The 27732-nt window shown below is 38.0% G+C and overlaps 1 protein-coding gene across 1 annotated transcript in view; it reads right to left on the bottom strand.

Annotated features, from left to right (window-relative positions):
- The window catches only part of KCNH1 (potassium voltage-gated channel subfamily H member 1), a gene marked incomplete at both ends in the record, with an annotated part of 184556 nt that overhangs the window by 129761 nt on the left and 27063 nt on the right, over positions 1 to 27732 (bottom strand). Inside the window, 3 exons of the mRNA XM_082481894.1 lie at positions 1216 to 1645; positions 13163 to 13555; positions 20772 to 20890. Coding sequence (XP_082338020.1) covers positions 1216 to 1645; positions 13163 to 13555; positions 20772 to 20890 — 942 coding nt within the window. The remainder of the gene's footprint in view (positions 1 to 1215; positions 1646 to 13162; positions 13556 to 20771; positions 20891 to 27732) is intronic.

Below are 27732 nucleotides of genomic sequence, written 5' to 3'. Positions count from 1 at the left end.
GAAGCCTGTTTTGTACTACACTGCTACATTGTCTAATGCACCTTTTATGAGGAAACCACATAATTGTCTCCAAGTTTTATATAAATTTCCCTTACGCTGCGCAGGTGTTTTATTAGGACGATGGGACTTGTAGCAGTGGAAAAAGCTAGAAGAACAAAATTAAGAGTTTTTATAGCTAAAATATCCCATTCCCTAGGAGATCAAGAATGCTTGTCTTTATACTTCTCGCTAACCGTCAGCCTGCTTAACACTGCACACGTAATCTCAGTACGTGATTTCAGTGTCACTGTAAAATGACACATCAGAATCAAAGCTTCACGTTTCTATCATAATAGGCACTGTGCTGCTAATTGAGTTTCACTATATATTTGGTTTCAATTTTCTGCTTAGCAAGGACTGACTTTTTTCTCCTCTAGATGTAATACTACCATACAGAAGCTTCTCTCTTTCTCCATATAATGATACGCTCTTCCATGTACAAAGTAGATTATTTTCCTTATTTTGGTTCAAATTTCACCATTATTTAGAAAAACATGACCTAGTTCAAGGGTGGAGACTACATGGTTCTTAACTACAAGTAGCTCTCAAGGCACTTTGAGTGCAGATCCTGCATTGAAGTGACACAACATGGCCAAAAGCTGGACAGCTTGGCAATATGAATCCCTTGTGACAAATAAATGTGAGCCAGGGGTGCCCAAGGCCAGTATCATCCCAGTTGCTTTAGGACCTGACTGTATGCTCAGCCCACAGCAGAGTTTGTGGCCTCTAGAGAGCTACTGTTCTCTCTCCCTTACAGTTCTCTTGGACCTCTTCCCACTCACCAACCCACTTGTCCAATATATACAACTCTGACATACAAAGATTTTGCCACACACCCAATGGAGGCACAAAGTTTATCTGTGCCCAGTCTGATGTATTAATTTTTAATACTTCAGACTTTACACATTTTACAGTTTACTTACAAAAGAATACTGAAAGGATATTGAGAGAATATTGCTTCCAAAATGACTGAGTTTTTGCTAGTCGCAGCAATACTCCCACTTGTGATTTTAAAACTAACCAGTAAGAAAGTGTATAACAACTGTATTGCCACCAAAAATATTTTAAGCTGCATAATAATATTTGACACGATTCCAGATGTTCTTATGATATCAGTATTCATGACATGCAGCTATTTGGCATTGTGTGTGCGAGAGCAGAATCTCTAATACTTACAGCCAATCATCATCATCGCAACAGCAAAGATCTTCTCCCCATCTGTAGTTGGAGCAATGTTCCCGAATCCAACACTAGTGAGGCTGGTCATTGTAAAATACAACGAGGATATGTAGACTGAATCTTTGCTTGGTCCGCCTTCCCATTTTCCAAAGCCTGATGTGTTAAAGCGGTAAGGTGTTCCTATAGACATCCCCAGCTGATAGAGCCAGCTCTCAGTTCGGATCGTGTTTGTATCCTCATCAATAACTTCATAGTCTCCTATGCTGTACCAAATGCAGGCCAACCAGTGTGCTGCAAGACCAAACACGCACACCAGCAGAACCAAGACTGCTGCTCCATATTCAATGTAGTGGTCCAACTTCCGAGCTACACGACCCAGCCGAAGTAGCCTGACCACTTTAAGTGAACTGAAGAGGCTACTGATGCCCTAGAAGGATAAAGCACAGCGACCATTAGAATTTAATATTAAAGCAACAATATGCATAACTGCAATTTCCACAGACACAAGGTAATCCATCACAACTAGATGGATAACACCTGAAAAGAGAGACTGTGAAACATGAAAAGGGATGGATATATGCACTCTTGTCTTCATCCACTAACATTTTGTGAGTTGCTCTCTGAACTACCCTCTCCAATTATTTGAATAGGTCTGCAAACATGGTTGTAAAGGCTTCAAGTGACAGGCTATTTATTGCACATCCAGTTGTGCATGTTCCCTGAGCATCCTGATGATACTTTAGGCTGACTGAAAAAAACAGTGGAAGTCACTGACCATTAAACTATACAAATCTAATGTTGAGAGGAACATAAGCAGACACCTACTGGATTCACTCCAGCATCTGGAGTCATGAACCTCTTACGGCTGTTCCTAACTTCCTTATGATCCTGGGCAACACATGTCCTCTCATGTCTCAGATACAACACAGTTTACAGTATTTAGCACAGACATACCAGGAAGATAAATAAGGAAAGCCAAAAAATACTGGAAGTACTTGGTGATTTGTAATTTTTCAGTGTAACCGTTCATTTCCTATGACTTTATTTTCATATAAGAATTCACACACTGATAAACAGTCCTCTGACATTTCTCACATGGACTACACAAAGCTTAACTATTTCAGCTATCTCACTGTCTAATCCCCACATCATCTTATTTTTATGAGGGCTTTGCTGTCAATGTAGTATTTCTGTGCTGATACCAATATGGCTCCCATATAACAGAATTAAGCCAGCACGTAGGATTTTGAATTGTTAACTTTTTGACAGATTTCCAACTCCATGCACAAGAAGTTAAAAAAAATTCAAATCCATTTGGGGCACTGGAAATCTGAATAGCTTTTCATAAAAATCTTTTCTTATTTTTCTACTCCCTCTTATCAAGACTGTTTCATACATAGAAGTCCAATTAAAATTTAAACAGACTGGGTTAATGAGTATTTCTGGAAATGCATAATTGCATACTTCTGGTCACCAGCTTTTACTGGAAGTTTGTTTATTCCTGCATAAATACAACTGCTTCAGTATCTTAGGCTGGTTCAATGCACTAGAAGAGATGTTTTATTAAATAATTACATAAAGCATATTGACTCATGTTCCCTCGGACTGCAGCAATGTATTTCTCCTTTATTTCATGAATTTGTCATGATTACATTGACTCATTTTCAGAGACAGATGTAATTTGTTACCTGGGAACACACTATCAATTTCTATTAAGTATTTGGACAAGATCTAACACAACCAGAGGAAGGGGAGTAAAAAGAAAAAACAAAAAGAGGAAAAAAGCAGGCTTCCTTTAAATCAGAGGTATTTGCAGAGATCTAGAAGAGACCAAGTGGTCTATTCTTTTCATGATTACCTATGTCAAAATTTTCAAGTCACTGATGAAAAAATTCCTTCACAAAGTAAAAGTTAATTTCAATTTCCCATTCATTCCATACCCAGCTTTGTTTTGTAAACAATGGAGCAAAGCCTTGATGCCAGTTCAGAGAATACAATACAGAAGGCATAAGGCCTTCATTTCCAGGGGAGGGAAAGCAGGTACTTGTGAATACTCAATATGGAGAGGAAAGGCAAAGGGGAAACCACAAAAAACTATAACATGACAACTATATTTTAGAACTGGATATGCAAGTCCCTGAGTGACAAGCACATATAGTCTCTGCATTCTAAATATCCACATTCTGACATTACAACACAGTCTTCTGTCCTTTTTCCTCATGACTAATGCCCATTTCTCCCTTCCCTCTTTACAAACTTGAACAGCGAAACAGTAATGTTTTACATTTGGAGAAGTCTCCAGTAATGGCCTGGTTTTAGCTTTAGTCTCAAAGCCAAGCTTTTTAATCACGCAGTGCTTATAAGTCTCAGACAAGGGCAGGATGTTTTTCCATCCCAACATTCTAAATACCAGCTTTATTTTTGGTCAAAAATAGTGGTGCAAAAACTTGTTCTTAAAATTAATACTCACCACTGGGATTTAAAAAAATGCTTTTTTTCCAGTGAGAGTCCTACCAAAGAAAAAAATAATAACGATCGAAGAAGGACTTAAAAGTTTGGAATTCGGTTAATTCGTAATTGGAAAGAAAAAAAAGTCAAGGATTAGAAACTTGAGGACAAAAAAAAAATAATCACAGAAAGGGAGTTTAAGAAATTGGATATGAAAAATGGGAATACAAAATAAAATATTTGAAATTAGATTTAAAACATTTAAGGCAAATTACTTTGCTTCCAGAGTACTCCTATCCTAATTTCCCTTGTGAAAATTCCACAAGCAAATTTTGCAAAAACATTTAAAATGTGACAGAACTGCATCATTTGGGAAAAAGTTATTTGACCAAATTGTGACCAGAGGTAGAGAGAATTAGGGGTTTTGTACAAAAAAAACCTCGGTTATTTACAGAAAATAAATACTTGGTTTGGTTGTATTGAAAGGATGCATTTAATGTTCAAATCAGCCACAATATTTCACCTCACTGTACTGCCAATAAAATTCTAGAAGTTCAGAAAAATAAAAAAAAACCCACACATTTATTTTTATCACAGCATTAACAGTATTTTCTATTTGATTTCCTCAGAGGAAAGGATTTGTCTGCTCTAAATGGATCAATATCAAGAGGAAGAAATGCCCAGGGACATAATTATTCATATAACTCTTAAAAATTTCTAAGTGATAGTATTTCAAATGGGTGTAAACAATGGAAATGTAATAGACTGTTTCATAGATGATACAGTGGAAAAAAAATCAGATCATTTTCCAATACTTTAAAACAGTACTTTTTGTCACTAAATTTAGCAAGTAATATTTTAATATTCACAGGAATAGATCTGCTGGATTCAAAATTGACGTTTTTAGATTACCACTTTCCAAAATAGAACTGTACTTTTAGATTACTGTTCATTTTAATGTTCTTATCAGTGCAGATTATTTTTATGCTTTTATCATACAGATGGCTCCAAGATGTCACGCAAAAGAGCCTGAACTCAATTTACTCCTCTTGATGCCTGTCCCACCCTCTTAGCCCTGCTACTCCTACAACCTTAGAAAGGCAAATTATGAGACACCCAGAGCTTCTTCTGCTCAAAGGATATAGATGAAGCTCAGTTCATAAAAAGCTAGCAATTGCACTGCAGGTCCCAAACCGGCATCCCCAGATGCTCTCCTCTAAAGGATCACCATAACGAGCTTCCATGTGGCAGGCAGGGAAAGGATAAGTAATAACCCACAAAGTCCCACCTGGGCCTGATTCATTCAGGCACAGTTCCACCTATTAGTACTCTATCCAACAGATCCTTTCCCCTGACGGTATGCAGAAGCTAAGGAAACCATTATATGTCCAGGGTAGGAAAATAGTACATTTTTACTATACTTCGTTCCACAGACCACTTGTGTGCAGCACTTACTTAAATATGCAGCACTTAGTCAAATATGGCAGAAAATGCTGAATTTCACACTTACATTTCAAATTGTTTGAAGAACCTGAATGACATTCAATGAAGATTCTACTGCTGATACCTGCATATTGTTGTTTACAAATATTCAATAGGCTGGCAGGTTTACTTTCATTGCCAGTGATGTCTGATGCATGAAAACGGAAGAATCTGTAGTGAGTCCACTCCAAACCAAAGGGGAAGCTCAAAGCGCTGCGAGCCAGAAGAAATAACCCTGTATTCACTGATTAAGCAAACCTGAATGTCAAAAGCCCTTAAAGTAATAAATACAACCACTCCCCCTTCCTCTTCTCCTATGCCATCTTTGCAGAGTGGAACTGCACCTCAAACACAACAGAAAAACTATCAGCCTTGGGCCTGGAGGAAAGCAGGATCCACATTTTACATTGAAAGAGAATGCCTTGGAAGTTTATGCATGAGATACTGTCAAAACTACATTTCCATGTATAATTTGTCATTAATTAGACCTACTCACTAGATACTGTGCAGATTTACACAGATTTTCTTTTGTATCTCCTCGTTTTCTGCAAGACACAATCTACTGTCAGGGTGCCCCTCGTCTCACAGTGGTATCTCAGCCATATAAGCAGTCTTCTCTCCAAACTCAGGAGCAAGGATATCCATGGTTTGGCTCGAGCTTTTCATCTGACAACGTAAGTTTTGTACCATTACTTTCATATCCATAAAAAGAGATAGAGAAGAGATGCTGTGAAGAAGTACTTGGTGAAGTGTTTTGAAAACCTAAGGGCTGTAGCAGAATAATTACTAGTTACTTGTTTCATTATGGTCCCCAAGAACAGTAACAGTGGACACTAAAGTGTTAGATGCTGTACAAATAAAAAACGATTGCTGCTGTTCATTTGCCATGCAAAATTGAATTCAACTCAAGTCATTGAATAATAAAATTTCACTTAGAAAAACACAAAATATAAATTGTTTTTAAAAAAGCAATAAAAAATAACTACAGAAAAGCAAAGAAATTATTCATTTTCCCTTCTAAAAAAGATGTAGGATGAATAACTTTAGAAAAGAACTAAAATGCAACTTTCATCCCACCTCCTACAGCTATAGTAGCGCTAGCACTTTAGTAATAGATTCAATCTGCATGACAGTATTCACTTTTTAGGCCATTATTTACTTTCCACATGTACAGAAATAAAATGCACTGAACCCAAGCATTAAGATTTTTTTCTAGGCTTAAAGGAAGTATAATTTACTTCCTACCTACTGTCTATTTTAAAAAAAGAAAAATATTTAGTATTGACACAAATCTGTTTTAAGTTTTCCAGCACTTTCTTCTCACATGTAACTGCTAAAATTCTGGCTTCATCTCAATTAAAGGGAGATGCGGGAGACTAAAAGCTAGCCATTAAAAGAATTAGAATGAACAGAACAACAAAAAAAAAATTAATTATTTATCAAAAAAGGGGAGGCAAAGAACTGAATTTATCACTACCATAAGCAAGGCAAGAGCCATGGAAAGCACTGCCTTCTTTCTTGACATTTGATTCTGAAGTCAGCTGTGCCGCAGCCTGGCTCTGCCTATCTGCAGTAACATGGCAGCCCTGTTAGGTCATTTTTAGGACTTCTGATTTCTGTTATTTCCCTCTTCTGATTTTCTTAATTAGGTCTGAGAACATGACCTTTCCTACAGATTGCCATATTTAGCAGCCAACAGATGAGATAACACTGTACATACAGGTCAAAATCAATATCTAAACCCCCTGGTAACTGCTGTGGTTTTCAGCAGTGAAGAAAGCAGATTTCTAGACTCACAAAGCTTATTTTAGTCAGACATCTGTGAGCTTGGTTAAAATCAAGGGAGAAACAGCAATAATTCATATATAAGAGCACAGGGAGTGAGGAGAGATGGAAAAGGCTGATTTTTCATTTATAAAACTATGTCCATGCTTGCCTTATACAAATACATGCACACTCAGAAAACCCACAAATCCATGAAACAAATTTTTTTTTTTTTTTTACTTTAAGAGGCAGAACAAGAGTAAAGATAACACATAAGTAACCTAAACAAATCCAACTTCCCACAGTATCATATAAAAAATTTACCCCTGAAAGACAGCAATCTGCTTCCCGATGCTTCTGATTCAAAGAAGCCATCAGTTCCAGAAGATTTTTCCTTATCTTGAAGAGGCAAAACACCCAAATAAGATTTAGTGTTACTGGCATCTAATACCACTCCATCTTTCCAATTCTAATCCAATCCCGAATATGAAATAGACTAGAAAGCAACCATTTAGCTACTCAAATAAATACCCTTTGCTGTCCCATCTGACTTTCTCCCTCAGATCAATACAAGTATGTTGAATGGGGGAAAAAGAACAGAGTAACTGATCCCTGTCTCTGAAACATGCTTCCCTTTATATGCAGTGTAAGTATCACTCTAACAGGAGCTTTTTGAAATAATTCAGAATCTAATATATTCAATTAGCTCTCCTTCTTGGACAAAGGCTATCACCATACATTATCACTGAAACTGTAATTCAGCACTTTAATTCTTTTAGCCTTATACAGACTGAATAGCTTATGTAGACTTCTCTAACAGTATGATAAATCATGTCATGCTTTTCAAAGCTACGAAGAAGTAGCCCTGAAACCCAATAACACCCTTACTTATCTGTGACTTAGCAAAAAGGCTAATCTGAACATTAGTAGTGCAGAAGAAAAGCTAATTGGCATCTTAACAGCCACAGCAGAACCTACAGAGTAGGTGTTGAGCAGGGACACAGCAGCACACCCTTCTCTGAGATTCTCTTTTGGGAGGGGCTATACATCAGCAGACAACATAGATGTCTCTGAGCCACCAAGGTGTATGAGCCTGGGGGAGACCAGGGAAGTAAGCAGAACTTTAAATAAACACCTTAAGCAGGCTTGGAGCAGAGGAGAAAATTTAACCCTAAATGAGTTAAATGGCAGAAGAGCTCTGCAGCGCCTATGTATGATACCAAAACAATTCAGAAAACAGGATTTAGAGGGAAAAGGCAGCCTACCCCTTGAGAGGGTAGCATAAAAGAGGCGCTTCATTAGTAGCATGGAGGTTGGGTTTTTAAGGAGGGAAGTTACCGAAACTCATATTTGATTCAAAAAATGAGAGGGGGAAAAAAAAGTATAGACAACAAAGAGACACTCTGAACCAAATCCTCAAGAGACTGTGAACAATAAGTTCTTCTTTGCCTCCCTGGTTTATATCCTGGCAGTCTACTTTACCCCAAGAATCTGCTTTACCCCATTTGCAATTCCCCAAATACTTGTTCCACCTACCTGCCAGGTTAAGGAGTAATTCCTACCTGGCACAGCCCCCTGAGGCCATGCTGCAGTACAGAGGCACCTACAAGAGTCAGATGAGCAGCCCTCCTCCTCCATGACCACCTTTCCTTTCTTTTGCGTTCCCCTTCTTCCACAGGTCAAGGCCCCCAAGCTCCTTCTAAAGCTCCCAAGACCACCTAGGAGCCAACAACACTACCAAGAACCCCCCTAGCCTTGCTCCAAGGCCCTCTGGCAGGTTACAGCCCAGAGCACACATTTCCCTTGGACTTTGCCCTGTTTCTCAGGGGGGGGTTCACATGGGGACACCCAACCAAGCAAACCTCCACCACAGCCCCCAAACCAAGGCCCACGCTCCAGCTCTCCCATTGCTCCACCTGGGTACAGTAACCCAATTGTTTGATTTGTCCCCAGGAGCACTGGTAAGGAGTCACCCAGTCCAAGGATCTCACTAATCCATTCTTATCTACTCTCATCACATCCAAGAACCACAATTTGCTGACATTTCCTCTATGCCTGGATCATACTCTGTGATATTTAGCTGCTTTGTTATAAGCATTACATAGAAAGTAGGTTATGACTACTTTAATTATAATTAGCCACAGAAAAATATTCATTCATTACCAGATTTATCAGTAGACTCAGATGCCACAGTATTGCCTAATTGGACAGATCCAAATAACAGAGGTGAACTACACACTATTTCAAACAGATTGCATATTACAGAGCTGTTTACAGTTTTAAAGAGTTTCAAAATTATATTTTCCAGTTTGCAAAATTCATCTAACCCAAAATCTTTGTTTATGGACCCCTGTTTATTCCATAAAACTATGGAATATGATCGTTTATTTCCTTGCCCCTTATTGCAAGCAAATGGTAAAACAAGTCTAGGGAAGTTGCACGCTTTTCAGTGTAGCTACTTCAGTAATTCCTAGAGAGCTAGCTAATTTGTATTAGCATGAGAGATATTCCACTAATAAGGCTTAAATTAATCTATTGCAAAAGTACTGCCTCAGAGAGTTGCCAACAATCTGACCAGCAACACATTCATTTTTTCCTCTCTCACAAGTCACTGCTTACTTTCCAGCTACACCATGCTCACTTAGCACTAAATAGCTTAATTTACTTCTATTACTTCTGTATTGCATTTTTTCTGGGACTCTATCATCATAAATTTTGTCCTTTCAAAGCTGTATATCTTCTTTGCCTACATGCTAGCTTCTCTCGTATTCATCCACTTAAGTGAACGCTAGATCATTTATATTGAATACATCTTTCCTGATGATCTTTTACTATGCATTTATTTCTCTTCTACATCAACTAATAAGAGTGATATATGGTTCGCAATTTGGCATCAGCCAACAATTGATCATAGTGCAATTACTACTACAAACTTCCTATTTCAGAGATTTATATGGTGGTGACACAACTGGATTCCATTCCTACCATGAGATTTCACAACTGTGTCACATGTAGTAAGTCAAATTTTTTCCAATATAAATTATATCTTATGGTATTATGGCTGAAAACCACAGTATAAAATTGCTCAAGCTGACACTGCAAAAACATGCTTCAACTTGCCTTTAGAATTCAAAGTCTTAAATTGCATTGTTCTTGGCAAAAATTGTGGAATTTTCTTTAAGCCTGTTTTTTATTAAATCTACTGACTGATGTCTGAACACGAAAAGATAACATTATCCCCCAAAGTAGGTGGTATTTTCTTAAGTAAGGAATAATACTAATTACTGTAAAGGATTACTGACACATGTTATTTTGATAATTCAAGTTCAAAACAGACTAATACCACATGTTTTAAGGGCTGTGTAAATTTTAGAGCAATATTTTCTTTTCTTACTCAAATTATACTACAGCATGATGTATTGTCTTAACAGACAGTCTAAGGCTAGCATTAAGCTGATTCATCAATCGGTGCGATATTTTCTTTTCTTGACATTCTATGGCCAGGTCAAGAAAGTAATTCACGTTTAACTGCACAATTAGCTTCACAAATAGAAAAGCCAGGAGAAACATTTATAACTTTTCTTTCATTTGTGTAACAGTGGAAATTTCTCTACAGCTACTCATTCCTTCATTTGTTGAATTCTGTTCATGTCTGAATATGAGATACTGTACTGTCTCTTTGAGCACACACTTGAGATCAGAAGCTTCATCCATTCCCATATTTAATTCTATGGACTTGAACAAAGACATTAATGTTTTTTCCTTCCTCTTCCATCTGTAGAATATGGCTATTCATACTTAAGTGTCTCTTGTATTAATTGTAGTTATTAATAGTTGTATTGATTAATAGCTAATTAATTCAAAGTATTTTTGTGGAAAAAAATATTCTCAACAGTAGAGAGAGGAAACTGGAATTTCAATTATATTAAAAAATGTGAATTGAAAATATACTAATGTTCCAAACTGCAATAAACCCAAAGAATTTTGAAATTGCCTGAAAAAAAACAGTAGTCACACTCAATTTTGTTTCAAGAAAATATTTTCCATTATATCTTATAATGGAATAATGAAGTAAATTGCAAAACAAAGTTACTTCAAAATAGTAAAAAAAATTCAATATTAGATTTTTTTAAAATTAGTGTCTGCTTGTCAGAAATATTGATCAGCTCTCTTTTCATATGTTATAATTAATCTTGTATTGGTGGATCACTTTAAAGATGACAAAAAGGGTTTCACTATTAATCTATCAAAAGCTAAGTGACAGGACAGTCTCAAAGTTACCAAGAGCCAAAAGAGCCTCAACACCATATATACACAGCTTTTTACTTCTTCAGCTCCAGGTCCCATGTCCCCTGCAAATCCAGGCATCGTCTGGACCGTCATAACAGTAATTACGGCATTCTTAAAAACAAATTGACTTGTCAAGTTACTTCCTCCATGACATCCTCAGTGTCTTCAGTGACATTTTCTTTTAATAAAGAATGACAGCAGGCAGAAAAAACAGTGAGCTTCCACCTGCTCCAGTCCCCTTTCACTATAAGGACTGCAAGAAATCTAGGATTCTATTTCCTCCTGTTTAAAATCATATATGGAAAACACCAAAACAGGAAAATAGCAATTAATATTCTTCATCTCATTTTATCACCACTGTTGACACTGGGTATCATTTGATCTCTGGCATATTTTTTTTTAAGTATTCACATTAGGACTTAAAAAAAATAATTCCTGCAGCAGCCATGGCCACCTACTAACTCCAGTCTCATGGCTCCAAAAGAATTCCCTTTAGCAAAATCAAAGTGACACACAGCTAACAATCCAGTTTGGCTACTTACAACTTCAGCAGCACAGCCTCGTAGCTGACTTAATCCAACTGTGAAGTAATATGGTGTGCAATCCAGGGTAAGAGACAGGTAAAATTTAAACCAGCAAGTTTTAAAGAAAGGGACTTGACCCACAAGGGAGTGCTCCACACAACAGAGAAGGTACAAGGCAAGGCCTTTCTACTTTCAAGACTCCTTGAATGTGGCTTTTTTTTTTTCCCTCTTCTTTAATAAAAGGCTTTCTTTCTCTCTACAGGCAGCTCATGAAACAATGATCAGCATATACTGTCCCAAATCTCCACCTGATGTGCACTACGTTATTCTGCTGGCATTGCTGGCAAAGCCCCTCAGGTCCTGTAAAAAAGTCTATGAGCCCTTAATAGAAGTACAGCAATTTAAACCAGTGGAAACTCTGCTTTAAAGACCCTACAATGATTTATACCAGCTAAATGTCAGAACCCATCAGGGAAATAGAGATGAACACACTTGAAGGGATAGCATCAAGAAAAATGTTTTTTTCCTTGGGCATGATAGCTAGAATAACTAAAACTAACACTGTTATACTGATTAAGGAGACTGTTGAAGAGACATAGGAAAACTGAAGTACCAATCAGCTTCTCATTGTTACAAGGCAACACTGAGATGGAGAATTTGGAGAAATTCAAACTCACACATCAAGAATTTCTCTGCAGAATTGCTACCATGAGTCTGAAAGTGCTCGTGCTCATCTCAAGGGCTGTCACAGCCACTGGTATGGACATATTCCTCAGGGATGTTCTGTAGGTCAAATCACCAGTCTACAGTTATGAAAAGTTCCTCCAGCAAAATCATCAGCAGGTTGCTACTACCTGCAGTGGGTGAGAAAAGCTTAAAGCTTCCTTCCCTTTTTTTTTTGTTTATTTCTTGCCAGGTATTTTTATTTATTTTTTGCTGGGTTTTTGGGGGGTTTTGGGGTTTGTGTTTTTTTTTTTTTTTTTTTTTTTACACTCTTTCAGTCTAAATGTCAGAAACTGACATAGGGCCACTCCTTCCATTGCTTTATCAGTGCCACAGCAAAGTAATAGGTGAAAGCCCTAGAGTACTCTGCAGCCTGGGTCCTTTTTATGACAAACAAATATTTAAGGACAGGTCTCACAAGGCTTTCTTGCTTGATCTCATTTGTGTTACTTCAGTCTGTAGCTTTATATAAAATGAAAACCTCTCTAGGGAATTAAATATCAAATAACATCATGTTTTTTCAGTGCAGTTAAAGATGCACCCTTCTGGTTTGGACTCATAAGCAAACTTCTGTGTGTGCTGAGGGCAGCTATTACAGACATACGCACACTAATTCAATATATTTAAAAGCATACACATCTTTCTTCTCTCCACCACCTCCCCCCAAACATTAAGTAATAATTAATGGGTGGAAGTGAAACTAGTATACTGACCTCATCGACGTTCTCAAATGCATTGATGACATCATACGGCAAGCATGAGAGCAAATCGATCACAAACCAGGTCTTCAAGTAATTCATGCGAATCAACTTTGGGTCAGAGATCACCTCTCCTGCTGGCCCCACAAAGGTGGTATGGAAATTAAGCACAATGTCTACCAAAAAAATGACATCTACAATGCTGTCGACTACTAGCCATGCCACGTTGTTCTGTTTGGTTTTAAAGGAGACATTGTAAGGGACCAAAATAGCAGTGTAGAAGGTTAAAATCAAAATGATCCAGTCCCAGGTAGTCTTGAAAACACAATAATGCAAAATGATATGTGGCGGAGTCTTTGGTGCCTCTTGTTTGTACTGTGGGAGGATTTCAGAGCCCAGCTGCAATACCTGTAGTCACAGAGATTTCAGAAGAAATAGAAAACATACTTAATTTTTTAAAGTTATTTTTCACATTGTAGAGTCTCAATCTCAGTACAACAGTTGATAAAAATACATGTCCATTAACTCCTTTTATCACCACCAAACAGTAAGCAAGTCAGGATAAGTATTCTGTTAAACAAATCAGCATCAGCCTAAGAACACTTGTTTCTTTTAATACCATTAATTATTTTTTGACACTAAGACTAATGTGCTGTGTGTCCAAGACATTTAGAGAAGAGACAGATCCTTCAGCAGTCTAAATAGATGAGATAGATAAATGACGGGCAGGAAAGTAGTTGCAGATAGAATTAATGGCAAAACCATGCAACTTCTGAGTTCCAGTCCAGCACCAGACCCACTGGACCACACTACTGTCTAACTCTTCACAATACTGTATCTGAAATAGTCCTATATTACAATCTATCATGAATGCATAGGCCTTTGTTCCTCTTCTCTGGGCAGTGCAGGACAAAGCTCATTGATAACTATCACTAGCCTCAATAAACTTATTTTGAACTTTAACTTTTCACTGAGACCAGTGTCTTCACTATCTGATGGTGTACAATCAAGTTATAATGCAGTTAGGTCTGAATTAAAAAAAGCTGATCTTTTTGCAGCAAAAGATGATCTTTCTGCCTGTGTTTTAAACCCTGGACCTCAAGCCAAGCATGTATTCCTAGTGTTTTGCATAACTGCAATATTGATCAATGCTGCCCATTTAAGTCTATCTCTCCAGTTCTGCACACTAGTGCAAAATGAGTATGATCATGTATTTAATTCTTGGGAACTAAAGTTTCTTTTACATGCCTATGAACAAGAATGTCTTTGTTTACATCAACCAACAAAACCAACGTGAAGGAACTGTCTCCAAATACAGATTAAATTTTAAAATTAAATTCTCCCTGAATGAGTTATGGGTGAAAACTGAAAGGAAGATGGATGTTTGCTTGAGTGAGATGTGTTTGGTAATGCCAAACTCATAGAACATGGGAGAACTATTTAGGAGCATGGTTCCTTTTTCACATTTATTTACACAGAGTTCAGAGCAATAGAGAGCAGAGAAGGAAATTAAATGACCACCTTCTCAGGAAAGGGAAAAGATCCTATAATAGGAGGATGTATTTCTTTCATGCTCTTTATCTCAGCTTTTTTAATGCCGATTATTTAGACATGGATTTTTATCTGCATGCTTTTCTGAGTGCTTTTTATTATCCCTTTTTTTCTGTGAGCTGGTGGGCTTTTTTCCAACAGATTAAGCCAAAAAACAAAAAATCACCTACAAGAGTCCTACTTGGACAAAACAGTCTCAGATCAAGTTCCCTGCTGTTTTGAACCTCACATAATCACTTACTCTTGTGCACAACAGGGGTGAGACACTGTCAGATCACAGACCCTTGCACATGTGTAAATGACAATGGGAGCTGCAAGCCTGCTGACTTGAAGCCCAGTATGTTCTCCAGCATGACCTACTCAGACAGACCTGCACGTTACCACAGAGGCATCAACAGTTTGAAAAAAAATAAGAGGACTTAGAATTTTTGTTTCATTGAGTTTCTAGAATGACAGCAAAGAGGGAAAAGGAACAGTTTCCCCTAAGTAGACCCCTTGCAGACCAAACTAGGACTCAGATGTGCCCACTGCAGTATTAAGTACTCTGCCACTCCTGATGCTCATTCACACAGACTCTCCACACTACAAAAAAAAAAAAAAAAAAAAAAAAAAAAAAGAAGAAGAAAATTTAAAAGTTGCTTTGTGGTGAGAGGAGCTGGAAGTAGCACAAGACAGAAGCAGTCTCTTCTCTGCAGGAGGCACTGGCCAGCCAATGAAGTCCCTAGAAGTCACTGGTAGTGACAGGAAAAGGCATAGGTTGTGTACTGAGTTACTATGTGTAATCAGAGCAGCATTCCCTTCAGGGCGTTTTTGCAGTCCCAGCGACAAATGTTAGGATGTCTTTTCTTGACAAAAGCTCCAGCCCAAGATCAATATTGCAAATACCTCCTGCCCTCCCTTTTGAACATCACAGCTGTATCTGAATCAGTTGGAAAGCACTGAGCTACTACTGTCTTTTATGAGGATTTGCATGAATAGCAGCTCTAACATAAGACCCCAAGCCTGAAATAAGCTTCACTGGGCAAGGAGACTCCTCTGCAATATTGACGCACTGGAATAACTGATGAGCAAAACCAAGCACTTTCTACCATCTAGTAACGTTTTTCAGTCAGTCAACTGGATTTCAGTTGTAATGCCGAGATCTTACTAGCATGGGGAGATTGTATCACCCCATAAATGCAGGGTGAAAACATAATTGATTCTTTTGCAATCACATGTCTCCTAGAGCTTACTTTTTTAGCCTCAGATATTATATGAAAAAGTCAAATATTTTGGTAACTATCCTAATCAGTGCAGCAGCCTCAACCATGAAAGACTGAAAAAAAATTTTTCTAGTTCTTGACAGAGAATTGTGCAATGCAGTTCATTTTGGCCACCACTGGTCTCTTTGTACTCCAAGAACTTGTGGAAATTTTGCATCATCCAAACTAAAGTTAATGGAAATGGTACTAATGTATTCCCATATACCTGAATAATAGGAACAAAGGTAAGAACAATCTCTGTTTGGCAGTAAAGGGGCTAAATTATGGTGTCCATTATTTTGCTGTAAATCAAAAAAGAATTACAGTAAAGCCAGTGGAACTGTAGGGATGTAAAACTGAAGTGAAAGCAGAGAAAAACAGACTTCTAGTTTCAACTTGTTAAGAAAATAAACAACTTTGCTGCTTCAGCATTTTAAAATGGCATCACCAAGTACAAAGCACTCTACCCTAGCTTGTTTGAGATTCAAAGGACTACATCACAGGAAAATAAAAGGATTGATGTCTTCTTCCATTTTCATTTAGGAAAGCAAGTGTACTCTAAACTATCTGAATGGCTAGGGACCTTATTAAGAAGTCTTTTGGACTTCCACTACCACCTTGGAGTCTCTGGTTAAGCTCTAGCAATGGCTATTTAAAATGACCAGGGGCTATGACTTCAGCCGTTCTCCAGTAGAAGGATATGCACCAGCAGTGTGGGTGTGAATCAAAAAGAGGGGCAGGGACAGGGCAGGAGATGGACCAAGGGATGATGTAGGGATACCAATCACTCACAAGGTAGAGAAAGCCACCTGAAGTGAGCCTGAGGTGTCTTCAGTCTTTTGTTTGGGTGGGGGTAACAAGTTCTAGCCCTGGCTCCCTCTCACTACATCATTAACGCTTATCTTGCAAAACCACCCCAACATGTTGCTGGCATTGCTAGAGAGACGAACTGTCATTTCACAGTTTGAGATGGAAGAAGGGCACTGTCCCAGCTCACTCTACCTCTCCCAGGAAACACAACTTGTTTTACAGAGTGGCAAAGATCTTGCAGCCTCCAGGACTGCCAGCCAAGAGCTTTCAAAGGCACCAAATTCTTTTCATTGAAGAAAGAGAAAAACCCCTATAACAAAGCTTAATTGTCTCAGACAACAAGCCTGTGCTTTTAGCATTAAGTACAACAAGAGAGTTCAGTGCTGAACAGAAATAATGGAAAGAGGTCCACATAGCTTATTGCTAAAGCTCTAGGTTTTGTAAGGTTTCTGCACTGGAAGCTAGAAGAGTTCTTTTCACACCTAGGGTGACCTACAGCCTATTCCTTCACCATCCTTCCAGACACACGCACCACCCCTGGGGTCATCTGGAGATTAAGAGCTATAAACCCCACCTCTGCACCGTTAGAAAAGCCAGGTAGATGCAAAGAGAAGTACCTTCTGCCCTATTCCAAGGTGCTCTTGCTCCACTCCAGCCTCTAGGGAGAGTAGAGCCAACCTGAAACACAATATTTGCTGAAGAAATCAGGTGTAGTTACACACCCACATGACCTAACTAGATTCAAACTGCCTGTAAAGGTATTTCTCCTAGAGAGGGGGAAAAAAAAAAAAATAAAAACAAGAGATGAATATAAAAATAACCATGAAGAATATGTACACAACTATGTAAACCAATATGCTGAGCTTCCACACATGTGCACTGAACAAATATTTCATTACTATCATTTTCTAAATGACCGAAACAGCCCTGGTTTTGGAAGATTTTTCTCTATTATGCAGTTATACCATAGTAAAAGAAATATCTGTTTCAGAATGCTATTAATGAAAGTATTATTCCAATTACTTATGATTCATCAGCCACTACAGTTGTATTATCTGCGTTTATTATTTGTGGCAATGATGCATAATGTTTTAATAGCTCTCTAAAGACAGAGAATATCATTTCAAGAGCAGAAATGACAAATTTCATCATGGGTTTCACAAGGCTGCATTCACTTTTTTTTTAACATAACAAAATAAAAAAAATATCCCAGATTTGTTAAAAAAGTGGTGAATATATCACCACTCAGGACTCGTAAAAGTACATCAACAAGTGGATACAATGATTTATTTATTTTTAAGACTGCATGACTGGGGAAAAAAAAAACCCAACACACAAACAATCACTCATTTTCAGCTTAATCTCTCCCTTTTGTGTTTTCAACTGCACATATTTGCTTTCTCTCACTCTCCCTTGCTTTTGTTTTCACAGGAACCCACACAAATTGCTCCCAAGCCAAGGGCTAGGTACTAAGCTTCAACTTGAAGTAGATATTAATGGCAGTTATAAGTCCCTGGTAAACAAGGTTTAAAAAAAAAAAAATGGCAGAAGTTCCATTATTATAAGCAGTGCTGCTAAGCACCATTATAATTTTTCTGCTTTTGTTTCTCATAACTATCACATTTTTTAAATTATGACACAATCTTGTTTACCCAGAACTGCCTGGTAAATATACAGGATACATCAGCTAAAACCTTAGGTGCAGACAATGTGTCTACTATGCAGTGACCAGGAAGAATGGTTCCTACAATCAGCTCTGGTGATAAAGCCACAGAAATGTATCAATTACTTTATACTCTTATTGCAAAATGTACTCTTAGAGTTACCCAACACCCTTGCATTAATTGCATCATTAATTTAAGCAGTTTTGATCTGACTGCTATTAGAGAAATCAGGCTAAACAAATCTACATATACCAGCAAAAGTTGGAGACTGAGGCTTAACTGACACTGATTGTATTATCCATGGCCTGTGGATAAAACAAAGTAGTTTATCGCTAACATCTGTCTTAAAGAAATATTTCATAAACAGTTAAAGAAATTGTAAGCTTTTGTGGCAGGCTCCTGTTTTGTGTTTGTACACAACCTTGACCCACTCAGGTTCTAGGACAGAATTGGCTCCTCAGATACTCAAAAATGTAAGTGATAAAGAACTAAGAGCAATGCAACTATTCCAATAAATGAAGAGCCTTCTCAAGCAAATAGGATTGATGTGAAATGCCAGAGTGAGTAGGAAAAGAAAAAGGATGAATTTTAATTTGAACTTAAGATTTCAAATAGGCTACCGCAGAGATGAAGGAAAAAAAAAAAAAATTTGAAAATACAACAGGGAACAGTTAGAGATCCCACGTTCAATAATATCAAGAGACCTTTCCAGAATAAGAAGCCTGGCACCCCATGTGTCTTCAAAGGAAGAAAAGTGGGCTTATCTGTATGATTATCTGCACTCTGCTTTTCTCTAGTGTGGTTCTATTGACTTAAGTGGAATTACAGCAAATATACAACAAGGTATCTAACATCACAGTTGGGGCTAATGTTCTTTTTAAAATAATGACTGCAATATTCAGTCTGCAATTAAAGAAACTCATTTCAGACATGTAAACTATACACTTGCCCTTTATTATTTGTAATGAATCAAGTAGCTGTGCCAGCTAGAACACTTGCAAAGACTTGTTGAGCACATCAGCTTGCAAGAAGTTTCAGTAATGTAGTCACTTCAGTCCAGACTGAGGTTCAACTGAGCCAAACAGAATCACCTCAGACCCTTTGCATTACATTCTAATGCCTACATTTTAGCATGAACTAAAATTCAAGGGTAGTCATCTGAAGAGAAGGAAGGATTATTTGATGCTAAGCCTTGAGTAGGATTAGGAGGGGGACTATTCCAAATTCCAGGATACTAAAGCAACCTCAGGGTGGACATGTGACAATTGCATGGTATTCCTACAGTATAGCGTCCATGTGCATGTCTGTCCCTCCCCTGTCTATAGTCTATATTATTTCTGCATTTCCAACAGGAATCAGTTTTCCATTCTTGAGTGAATCTGTATTAAATACTGAATAGGTAAGCTCCCGTCTGTGGGAATTTCATCATCACATGTGATAATAGTACAGGTGTAGGCAGGAGTTGTTTATTTTGCATAGAAACTAAGACGTATACAGGGCAAAATTAAGAGTACTGACTATATGGAGACTTCATGGAGCCCGTCAATGGCTTACACCTCCAGCTACATGGAAAGATTAAGAATTAATGACAAGAGTCAGAGTTGCTGCCATGACATTCACAGCAACAGGGGATACAGGACTGACATCTTATATTGGCCATGCTGTCATTAACACCGTATCAAGACTTCCTCTAAGCTGTTTTTACACCAGGGAGACTCTGCTGCTGGCCCAGGAGGCAGCTACAGGAAACCTGGGACAGTCTCTCCCCCTCGTGGCGAAAGCCCTAAAACCCTAAGTACTTCAAGGAGCCTTCTCCACCTGGATCTTTTCTCAAAACTTGAAGGGTCTACTTAAATCACAAGGTTTCATTTTTCTCATCTGTCTGCAGTGTCACTTGTGGCATCTTACAGCTGTTCTGTCTATAAAACCAGTAACGCAAGCATATGTTTTAACCAATTTGTAAAGAAGGACTTGACATGAATGCAGAGAACAACTGTGTCAAGGATTCTCCAGAATGTGAATAGTCCAAGATCCTACTAACACTGAGATCCTCAGAAGAACAGAAACTAAGCAAGAAAGTATTAGTTTAGTAATAATGCCATTATAAGACTTTGCTGAGATATGGAACACAATACTGCAATTAGGTTACATGAAGGTTTTGGACACCTATTTCTATTCCATTGTCATGGGACACATTTCACAGCACATGTGCCATATTCTAAGGCCCCATGCCTGCCACCAGGCTTCAGATTCCCAGGGTAAGGGGGACAGACAGCTCTCTGCTCACACAGAGACAACATAGCCACAAAGGCTAAAAACATTTTTTTTTTACAGTTTCTCAGGGAAACAAAACATTACCTCAGCAAGTCGTGAATGCTTGTGAACGTTCTCTCCTTTCTGCACGCTCGGAGCAAGCTGCTGCAGCACACCTCGGCTGCTTGTGAGGGCACGGGTCAAGCGAGCAAACTTTCCCCAACCTTGAGAAAACATGCAAGATTATACACATTACCAGAGAAAGTTGCAAGTGTACCACTTAAAGCCTCTCATAACTAAAAAAAAAAAAAAAAAAATAAAGAGTTAAACCGGAGCAATCTGCTTTAATACTGACCACAAGGGAGTACAATTTAACCAATTACCAGGTAAAAGCAAGTCACAAAATAGGTGTCAGGCTGGTAAAGTAATAAAAACCATAATTGCAGTGACTTCGTATTCAATGGCTCTACAAGAGTGCTGTTACATGAACTGCATCTTTTGTAAGGATAAATGTCCACTTTACAATAATCTTCTATTAAATCCAATGGCCAGATTTAGATCTCACAACACAGCAGAAGACACTCCAGACGAATCAAGATGTAAAACTAGAATCACACACAACAAAAATTACAGTTGCCTGTAGCAGAAGTGATTCTGGCCTCAGATGTATTAAGCATAGCTCTGGCATAAGCAGAGAAACATACATAAGATAATAAAAAACAGAGCAGACAAAGCAAAACAAAAGCATTAATTTTATCCTCTCTAAACAAAAGGGGGAAACATACAAATATTTTTTCTTGAACTCTAATAAAACATTTAGCAGCTTCTGGCAGAGAAGTCATATGCTGAATTTTAACTCAGAATATTTTTTACAGTCATTTCAAATACCCCTCAAAATAGAAGGCCTTGAATGACAGTCACAAGAGCTAGTTATAGTTATAACCTTTATGAGAAGTACTCTGCCATAACAGAAAGTCAGGCAGAGTATACATCTGGATATTTTTGGTACTCTGAAAAGAAAGTATCAGTGCATTTAGTCCCAAGCTTGAAAAATGCTAGCACCACCTGGGAACTGTTGAGCAGTCTCACCTCCTACTCCAACTGAGGACGCTCAGCGCTTTGCAGATTCACTTCTTAATGAGAACCTGATTCCGGAAAAAGTTCCTTCCGCATTATGGTTTTATCACCAAAGGAAATGTTACTATTAACAGAAACTGGTTTTTAAGACACGTTTGGAGTTTAGCCTGCAAGTGATCCATGACAAGTACGGGAAAATGGGTGGTTAAAATACTGCCCAGTACTTCAAACACATCCTTGCTTGACATCTTACTTTGATGGGGTTTGCAGGAACATATTTGGTAATTTAAGAGGTGAACATAAAAAAGAAACAAATTGCATGGATTCAGTATTGAACAAGATTTTCCAGGGCAGACTTGAAAAGAGAGTTTAGCATTTTCTCTTTTAAGAATATGCAAAACAATGCATTTATTAAAGGAGAGGACCAAATTCATCATATCTCTTCAATATCAAGAATAAATTGGAAAATTTTCTTATGCCTTAAAGCACATTTTGAAGCACGGCTGTCACCGGTAACTTAATAGTCGAGTAGAATTAGCCAACGCTTTCGAGCGGTATTCAGCAACAAGTAGACTGAATTATTTCTATCCATGAAGCCAGATATTTCCTGATAAATCCACGTAAGACTAGTTACTATACTAAAGGACTATTAATCAGAAAAATAAATCAAGATGACAGAACCTCAAGTGAGGTCAGTTTGTATCTGTTATAAACCTGTCAAAAGCACTTGATTTCTCACAATACATTTCCATGGAAGGTGGTGGGTTTTGGTGGTTTGGTTGTTGTTTTTTTTTTTAAGATACACTTATAAAGAGTATTCTTTCTCTACTTTACATGAAGAAATCCAACTAAAATTGATAGGCTAAGGCTTGAAGGCCTTACTACCTTCAGAGTAAAGCCAGTAGAGGTTAAAAGAATGGATCAGGTGGGAGAAACCAGTCATAATAGCTAATCTTCAGCTGATACAAATCAGAATAACCTTTGTAAAGCCAACACAACTACAGCAATTTATACCAACCTAAAACTTTGCTTTCGCTAACTTACATGTCACCACTACTACATTTTCTTTCTGTTTTACAGGACCATGGGAGAAAGCTATGACCATCGGTGCATTTCCAGCAATGTAAATCCCGATCGAGGAGGCCCGAGGGGGGATTTGTTCCGAGAGGATATAAGCACTCGCCCCATCTCCCGTCCCTGGCAGACGGGTGCCAGGGCAGCGGGCGGCACGGCGGCACAGCAGGGCAGCGTCCGTGATGCTGGCCATGGTGCTGAAGCGAAGGCCGCGCCGCGCTACGCCGGCGGCAGCCTAACAGGGCAAATGGCAGCTCTGGAGACAAAGACGACAGAGTTCGAGCTTCGCATGGGAACTCGAAATCTGCCTCCCTTACTAGACACGTAATGTTTTTAATGCCATCTAATATGGGCAGCCCCTTTTAATAACTCAAAACAGGTAGGGCATTTTCCTGGAAGATTCAAAATTTGGTTCAAAACCCGAGGACAAACTTTCAGTGTGTATTTTCTTCCTGCCATCGAGTTTTCTAAAAATTGGGCTATTGAGACATAAACAGAGAGAGGAGGAAAAGAAAGCCCCTCACCTGTGGTTTCTTACACAAAAGCACTCCAGACATCTCTGTGGCATATTTTGTGCCTATGAATGCCAATCACCTTTGGGTACCTCTCCCTCTCCCCAAGAGTCATCTCCTTTTGAAATGTACAACTTAACCTATTCCTCTGTCCTCAGCATCCCCTATAAGCATCTCCCCTACCCTGCATGTTGCAAATCTCATTTCTGGGTGCATAAATGGTACGGGAATGAATTGTTCCTATGACCATGAGATCTCCTACCACATACTCCAAGCTCTGATCTAAACCCAATCTAACCATACAGGCAAGAGACTTTGTCAAGAGGCAAGGCTTTTTACCTTGGCTTTTTGAACCAGTGCTGATCTGAAAATGGCAGGCTGGGAGTACACACCCTAACTTTCTCCATACATTGGATCCAACACATGGGAGCTCATCACACATGCCATCGTGTGATGAAATGCCTAAAACCAGGCACTGAATCACTGTGCAAACATCCCAGGTGTGTGAATCTCATATTTAGGGCAGAATATGCTCCCTTGTAATCCCTTTTTTGTGTGTATGTCAAAGGAAGTTAAAAATGTGAGAACTTCGAATTATAATCATAGCAGACCTGCAGATTGTAGCATAGGAAAAAGAAAATGAAAATGAGAGAGAATTCCAGACTAATCCTACTGAATGACTTTTCCAATACTGCTTGAAAAGACAGCAGTACCTATTGAATATATTGCAATTTTTCCTCCAGAAGCCTAAGGACAGACATAGCCTAGAGCAAGTCAGATATTCATCCAGTGAAGACAGGTCAAATAATGGACTTAAGCCACAGGAGAGAATATAAACATTAAATTAAGAGTCACTGAGCTGATTACAGGAAGAAGATGGAACTTTCCAAGACAAGGAACTAGGTTTCAGAACGGTATAGGAATACACTGATGTTAATCCTGCTAGGACAGGGAGGCCAGATGGTATGGATTACAAGTTCTCTTTCAACACAAGCAGTTGGTATATCCCTACTTCCATGCTTTGCCTCTTGAAATACAGAAAATACAAATTAAATTGAAATCTAATGATCCTAGGTGATTCTTATATAGGCGTATATATTCCTCAAACAGACAAGAGCTCACATAGCACAGAAGACAGCTTGGAACCCAGAAAAAACAAAGCTGGATCCCAGCACCATGGTTGTGCTTGCCTGTGCCTCTGTCTTTGATTCTCACACATTTTTATCATTGTTTGGTCTCCTTTTTCAGTTCTGCAGAAATCATCACGCAAAAGCGATGAGACAGCACTAAAACATCTCCAGCTTCAAAAGGACAAAGAGCTTTCAAGACTAACAGCACTGTTTTCAGCTCTCCTGCATTCCATAAGGCTCCTTCAGTTTTTCCACCATTTCATTGCAAAAAGCTGAATAAAAACTGCTTCTGAAAACGCCCAAGACAAGATGCCCACAGCAGGGACAAAAGCTGTCCCCTGAGCTCTGTTTCATGGGAAAACATGGCATTGAAATACACCTCTGTGATGTGATGTTTAACTCATCAAGATTTCTCTTCTTTGAGGGATGAAGCTTCATTCAATGATGCTCTTAAGTTGAAGAAACCAGTTTTCTGTATTTTGAGGGGAGCATGATCAGTTGATAATCCAAAACAACATTCATTATTTACTTGTAGGTAGTTATTTGTTTCCTACCACTCTCCTCAATTTGATAATGACTCATAAATTCAAACATTAGGAAGCGTGGCGATTACAGAACACTTGATATCGAGTTGCTGATCCATGACTTACACAATCTCTGGAGTTGGAACAAGGAGCCATTGCCTGCTAGAGAATAAGCTTGTTCAGTCATGGGTCTATTGTTCACACAGAACGGTGCAAATTCGAGTAAATCAGGATTCTAGCAGTCTTTGCCTTCACTCAAACCACCTTTGTTTTCTTGCATATCAAAATCCCTGCTTACATCCGTATGCCTCTCGGCAGTCTTAATGCTCCTTCCCTTTGAAACTTCATGACTAAAACTGTCTTAGTTTTCCATCTGGACTGGGAAAGCATACCAAAGTTTTTTAATATACGCATCACTTCCCTTTCATTTGTTTCCTTTTTTAAGAAAAACATTTCATCTAGATGAAAGTAGAGTATAACTTAATCAAAATATTTCAAACACTGGCTCTGCTCATATAAATACATCTTTAAAAACAGAACAAAAAATTAGACAGCAACAAAAAACCCCACAGAAACAAAAAGGAAAAAAAGGAAACACTTGGAGTTTTCCCTGAATTAAGATGAAGGAGGCAATCAAAATATTATTTTTTGTGTAGTCCTGCTTGTGATGCAAAGAACAGCTTAGCTGCAAAATGAAATAAACCTTCTTCTCCAGGGGAGATGATAACTGGCAATTTCTACAAAGCACAGGAGGTTACAATAGCTAGGAGGCTAACAATCATTCTCCCATATGATTCAGTGATGTTAAATGCAATCACCTTTTTGTATAAAAGCAAAGTATCAAAAGCAAAAATTAGGATCCAAAGCACAATTTCCGAACTTTTATAAAGCAGCATAGATGCATCTGAATATGTTCACATAGCATTCATACATGCAAATCCTGTTCAGGCAAACTTCTTCCTAGCTACTCAGAGTACATGCACAGATTCTATTTGTCTGCACAAATTATTGTTTTCGTAAAGTGATATATTCTACTTTATACACTATTCTCAAACATCTCATACTTGGTGTGTTAGATCTCAACCGAAAGAGACCATACAGACAAAATGCATGAATTCTAAATATAGCATATACTCTAAAATTCAGCTAAGAAGGTGACCTATCACTTTACAAGCCAAATTTAGCTATGCTATAGCTTGATTTTGCCTACTTCTATTCTAGTAAACCTATTTTTTTCCTGATTTTTTTAAAGGGGCACACATACAGGGAAGAGTGGAAAGAGGCTGTTTAAAAATATTATATCATCATTATCACTGACACACTATTTTTAAGTTGTTTTATTTAGAATGCACTATTTTTAAAGCTGCTGCATTTAAAAGCAAATTTACTTAACTTCTATGGCAGTCATAAAATAAATATCTAGTAAATCATCTGAATCAAATAACAGAGAGACTACAATTAGAAGTCTATTTTTTACATAATTTTAGAATTTTTTTGTTTGTTTCATCTATTCCCATGTCTGGTATTATAATAAAAGAAAATCACTAAGAATGAAAAATGGTACTGGGACCTTCTATCTCTCTGGGTCACCTCTGGATAAAAGATGCCTACTCATTTTTGTGAATAAGTCATTAGAACTCAACACTTTTCACTCAAGGCATCGCTACATATTTTGCAGCTGAAAAATCATGCTTGAAATTGCCAGCAGGTGATAGAAAACTAAGATATACAAAAGCTATGCAGGTTTAGCCTGACAGATTAGTTGCTCTTTAAATTGACCATATTTTTGTACTATGTAACATTTTTCTTTACACAGACATACAGGCATGGATTTTGAAAACCCAAATACTTTATGCTATACCAGTCTGCAACTGTACAAATAGCACATGTTAATAAAATATCTGCATTTGTGGGCGGCCTATTACATATAAAGTAGTCATATGCAAAGGAAAGCGATTTCACATATATACACAGTACAAGAAAATTACTGAGCTGATTGAGGGTGAAAGAAGGAAAAATAATTGATTTAACAATCAGTTTTCAGTTGTTTCAATTAAACCATAAATGTCTAAGTTCAGATTAGGAGTTCATTTGGTTTTAGAATATGAGAAACATTCCCATGAAAACTCCTATCCTTTAAAAGCATGCTACAAGATTCCTATGTAATGTTGTACATGGTGCAAAGAACATGCCCTCTTCAAAGCTCAGGTCTGTAAAAGTAATGGTCTGACACTCCATACCTGCCTTTTTTCTCCCCCTAACAGTATACAATTGCACAATGAGATCTAATATTAAAGACATGGTCGTGCAAGTAAAATTCTTTAATTGCTTGACAAATCAGCTCTTCTTTTCCAAGAAATTGCTCATCTAGCCATTAAGTGACTGATACAATATCATCTCCTGAGATGCATGCAACAAAATTCCAAAGCTAGCCTATAGCAAGTAGCAACTTACAGAAGAAAGGCGTAGGGGATAAATTAAGGATTAGAACAGAATGTGCGGTTTCATTTATATCATGTTTGTTTTGTGTACACAGCAACAGAGAACTCTTTACCAGCATGAAACTGGTGCAACTTCATTAATTTTAGGATATTCAGAAATAATATTTGGAAGACTCATTTAGTGCATGAACTCTTTTACAACTATAAAGTTGTACATTCAGGGAAGGAGTACAGAGTTGTGAATCAGTGGCCTTTAAATAATATGCCCAGTTCTTCTGCTCTGTCTGCAACTTTTGGTAGTCACTTAG

This window comes from Vanellus vanellus (genome assembly GCF_965231255.1).
Source record: "Vanellus vanellus genome assembly, chromosome: 3".
In the NCBI taxonomy this organism is placed as follows: Eukaryota; Metazoa; Chordata; class Aves; order Charadriiformes; family Charadriidae; genus Vanellus; species Vanellus vanellus.
Note: the sequence above shows the minus strand (reverse complement) of the source record. Positions and strands in the feature narration are given on the sequence as shown.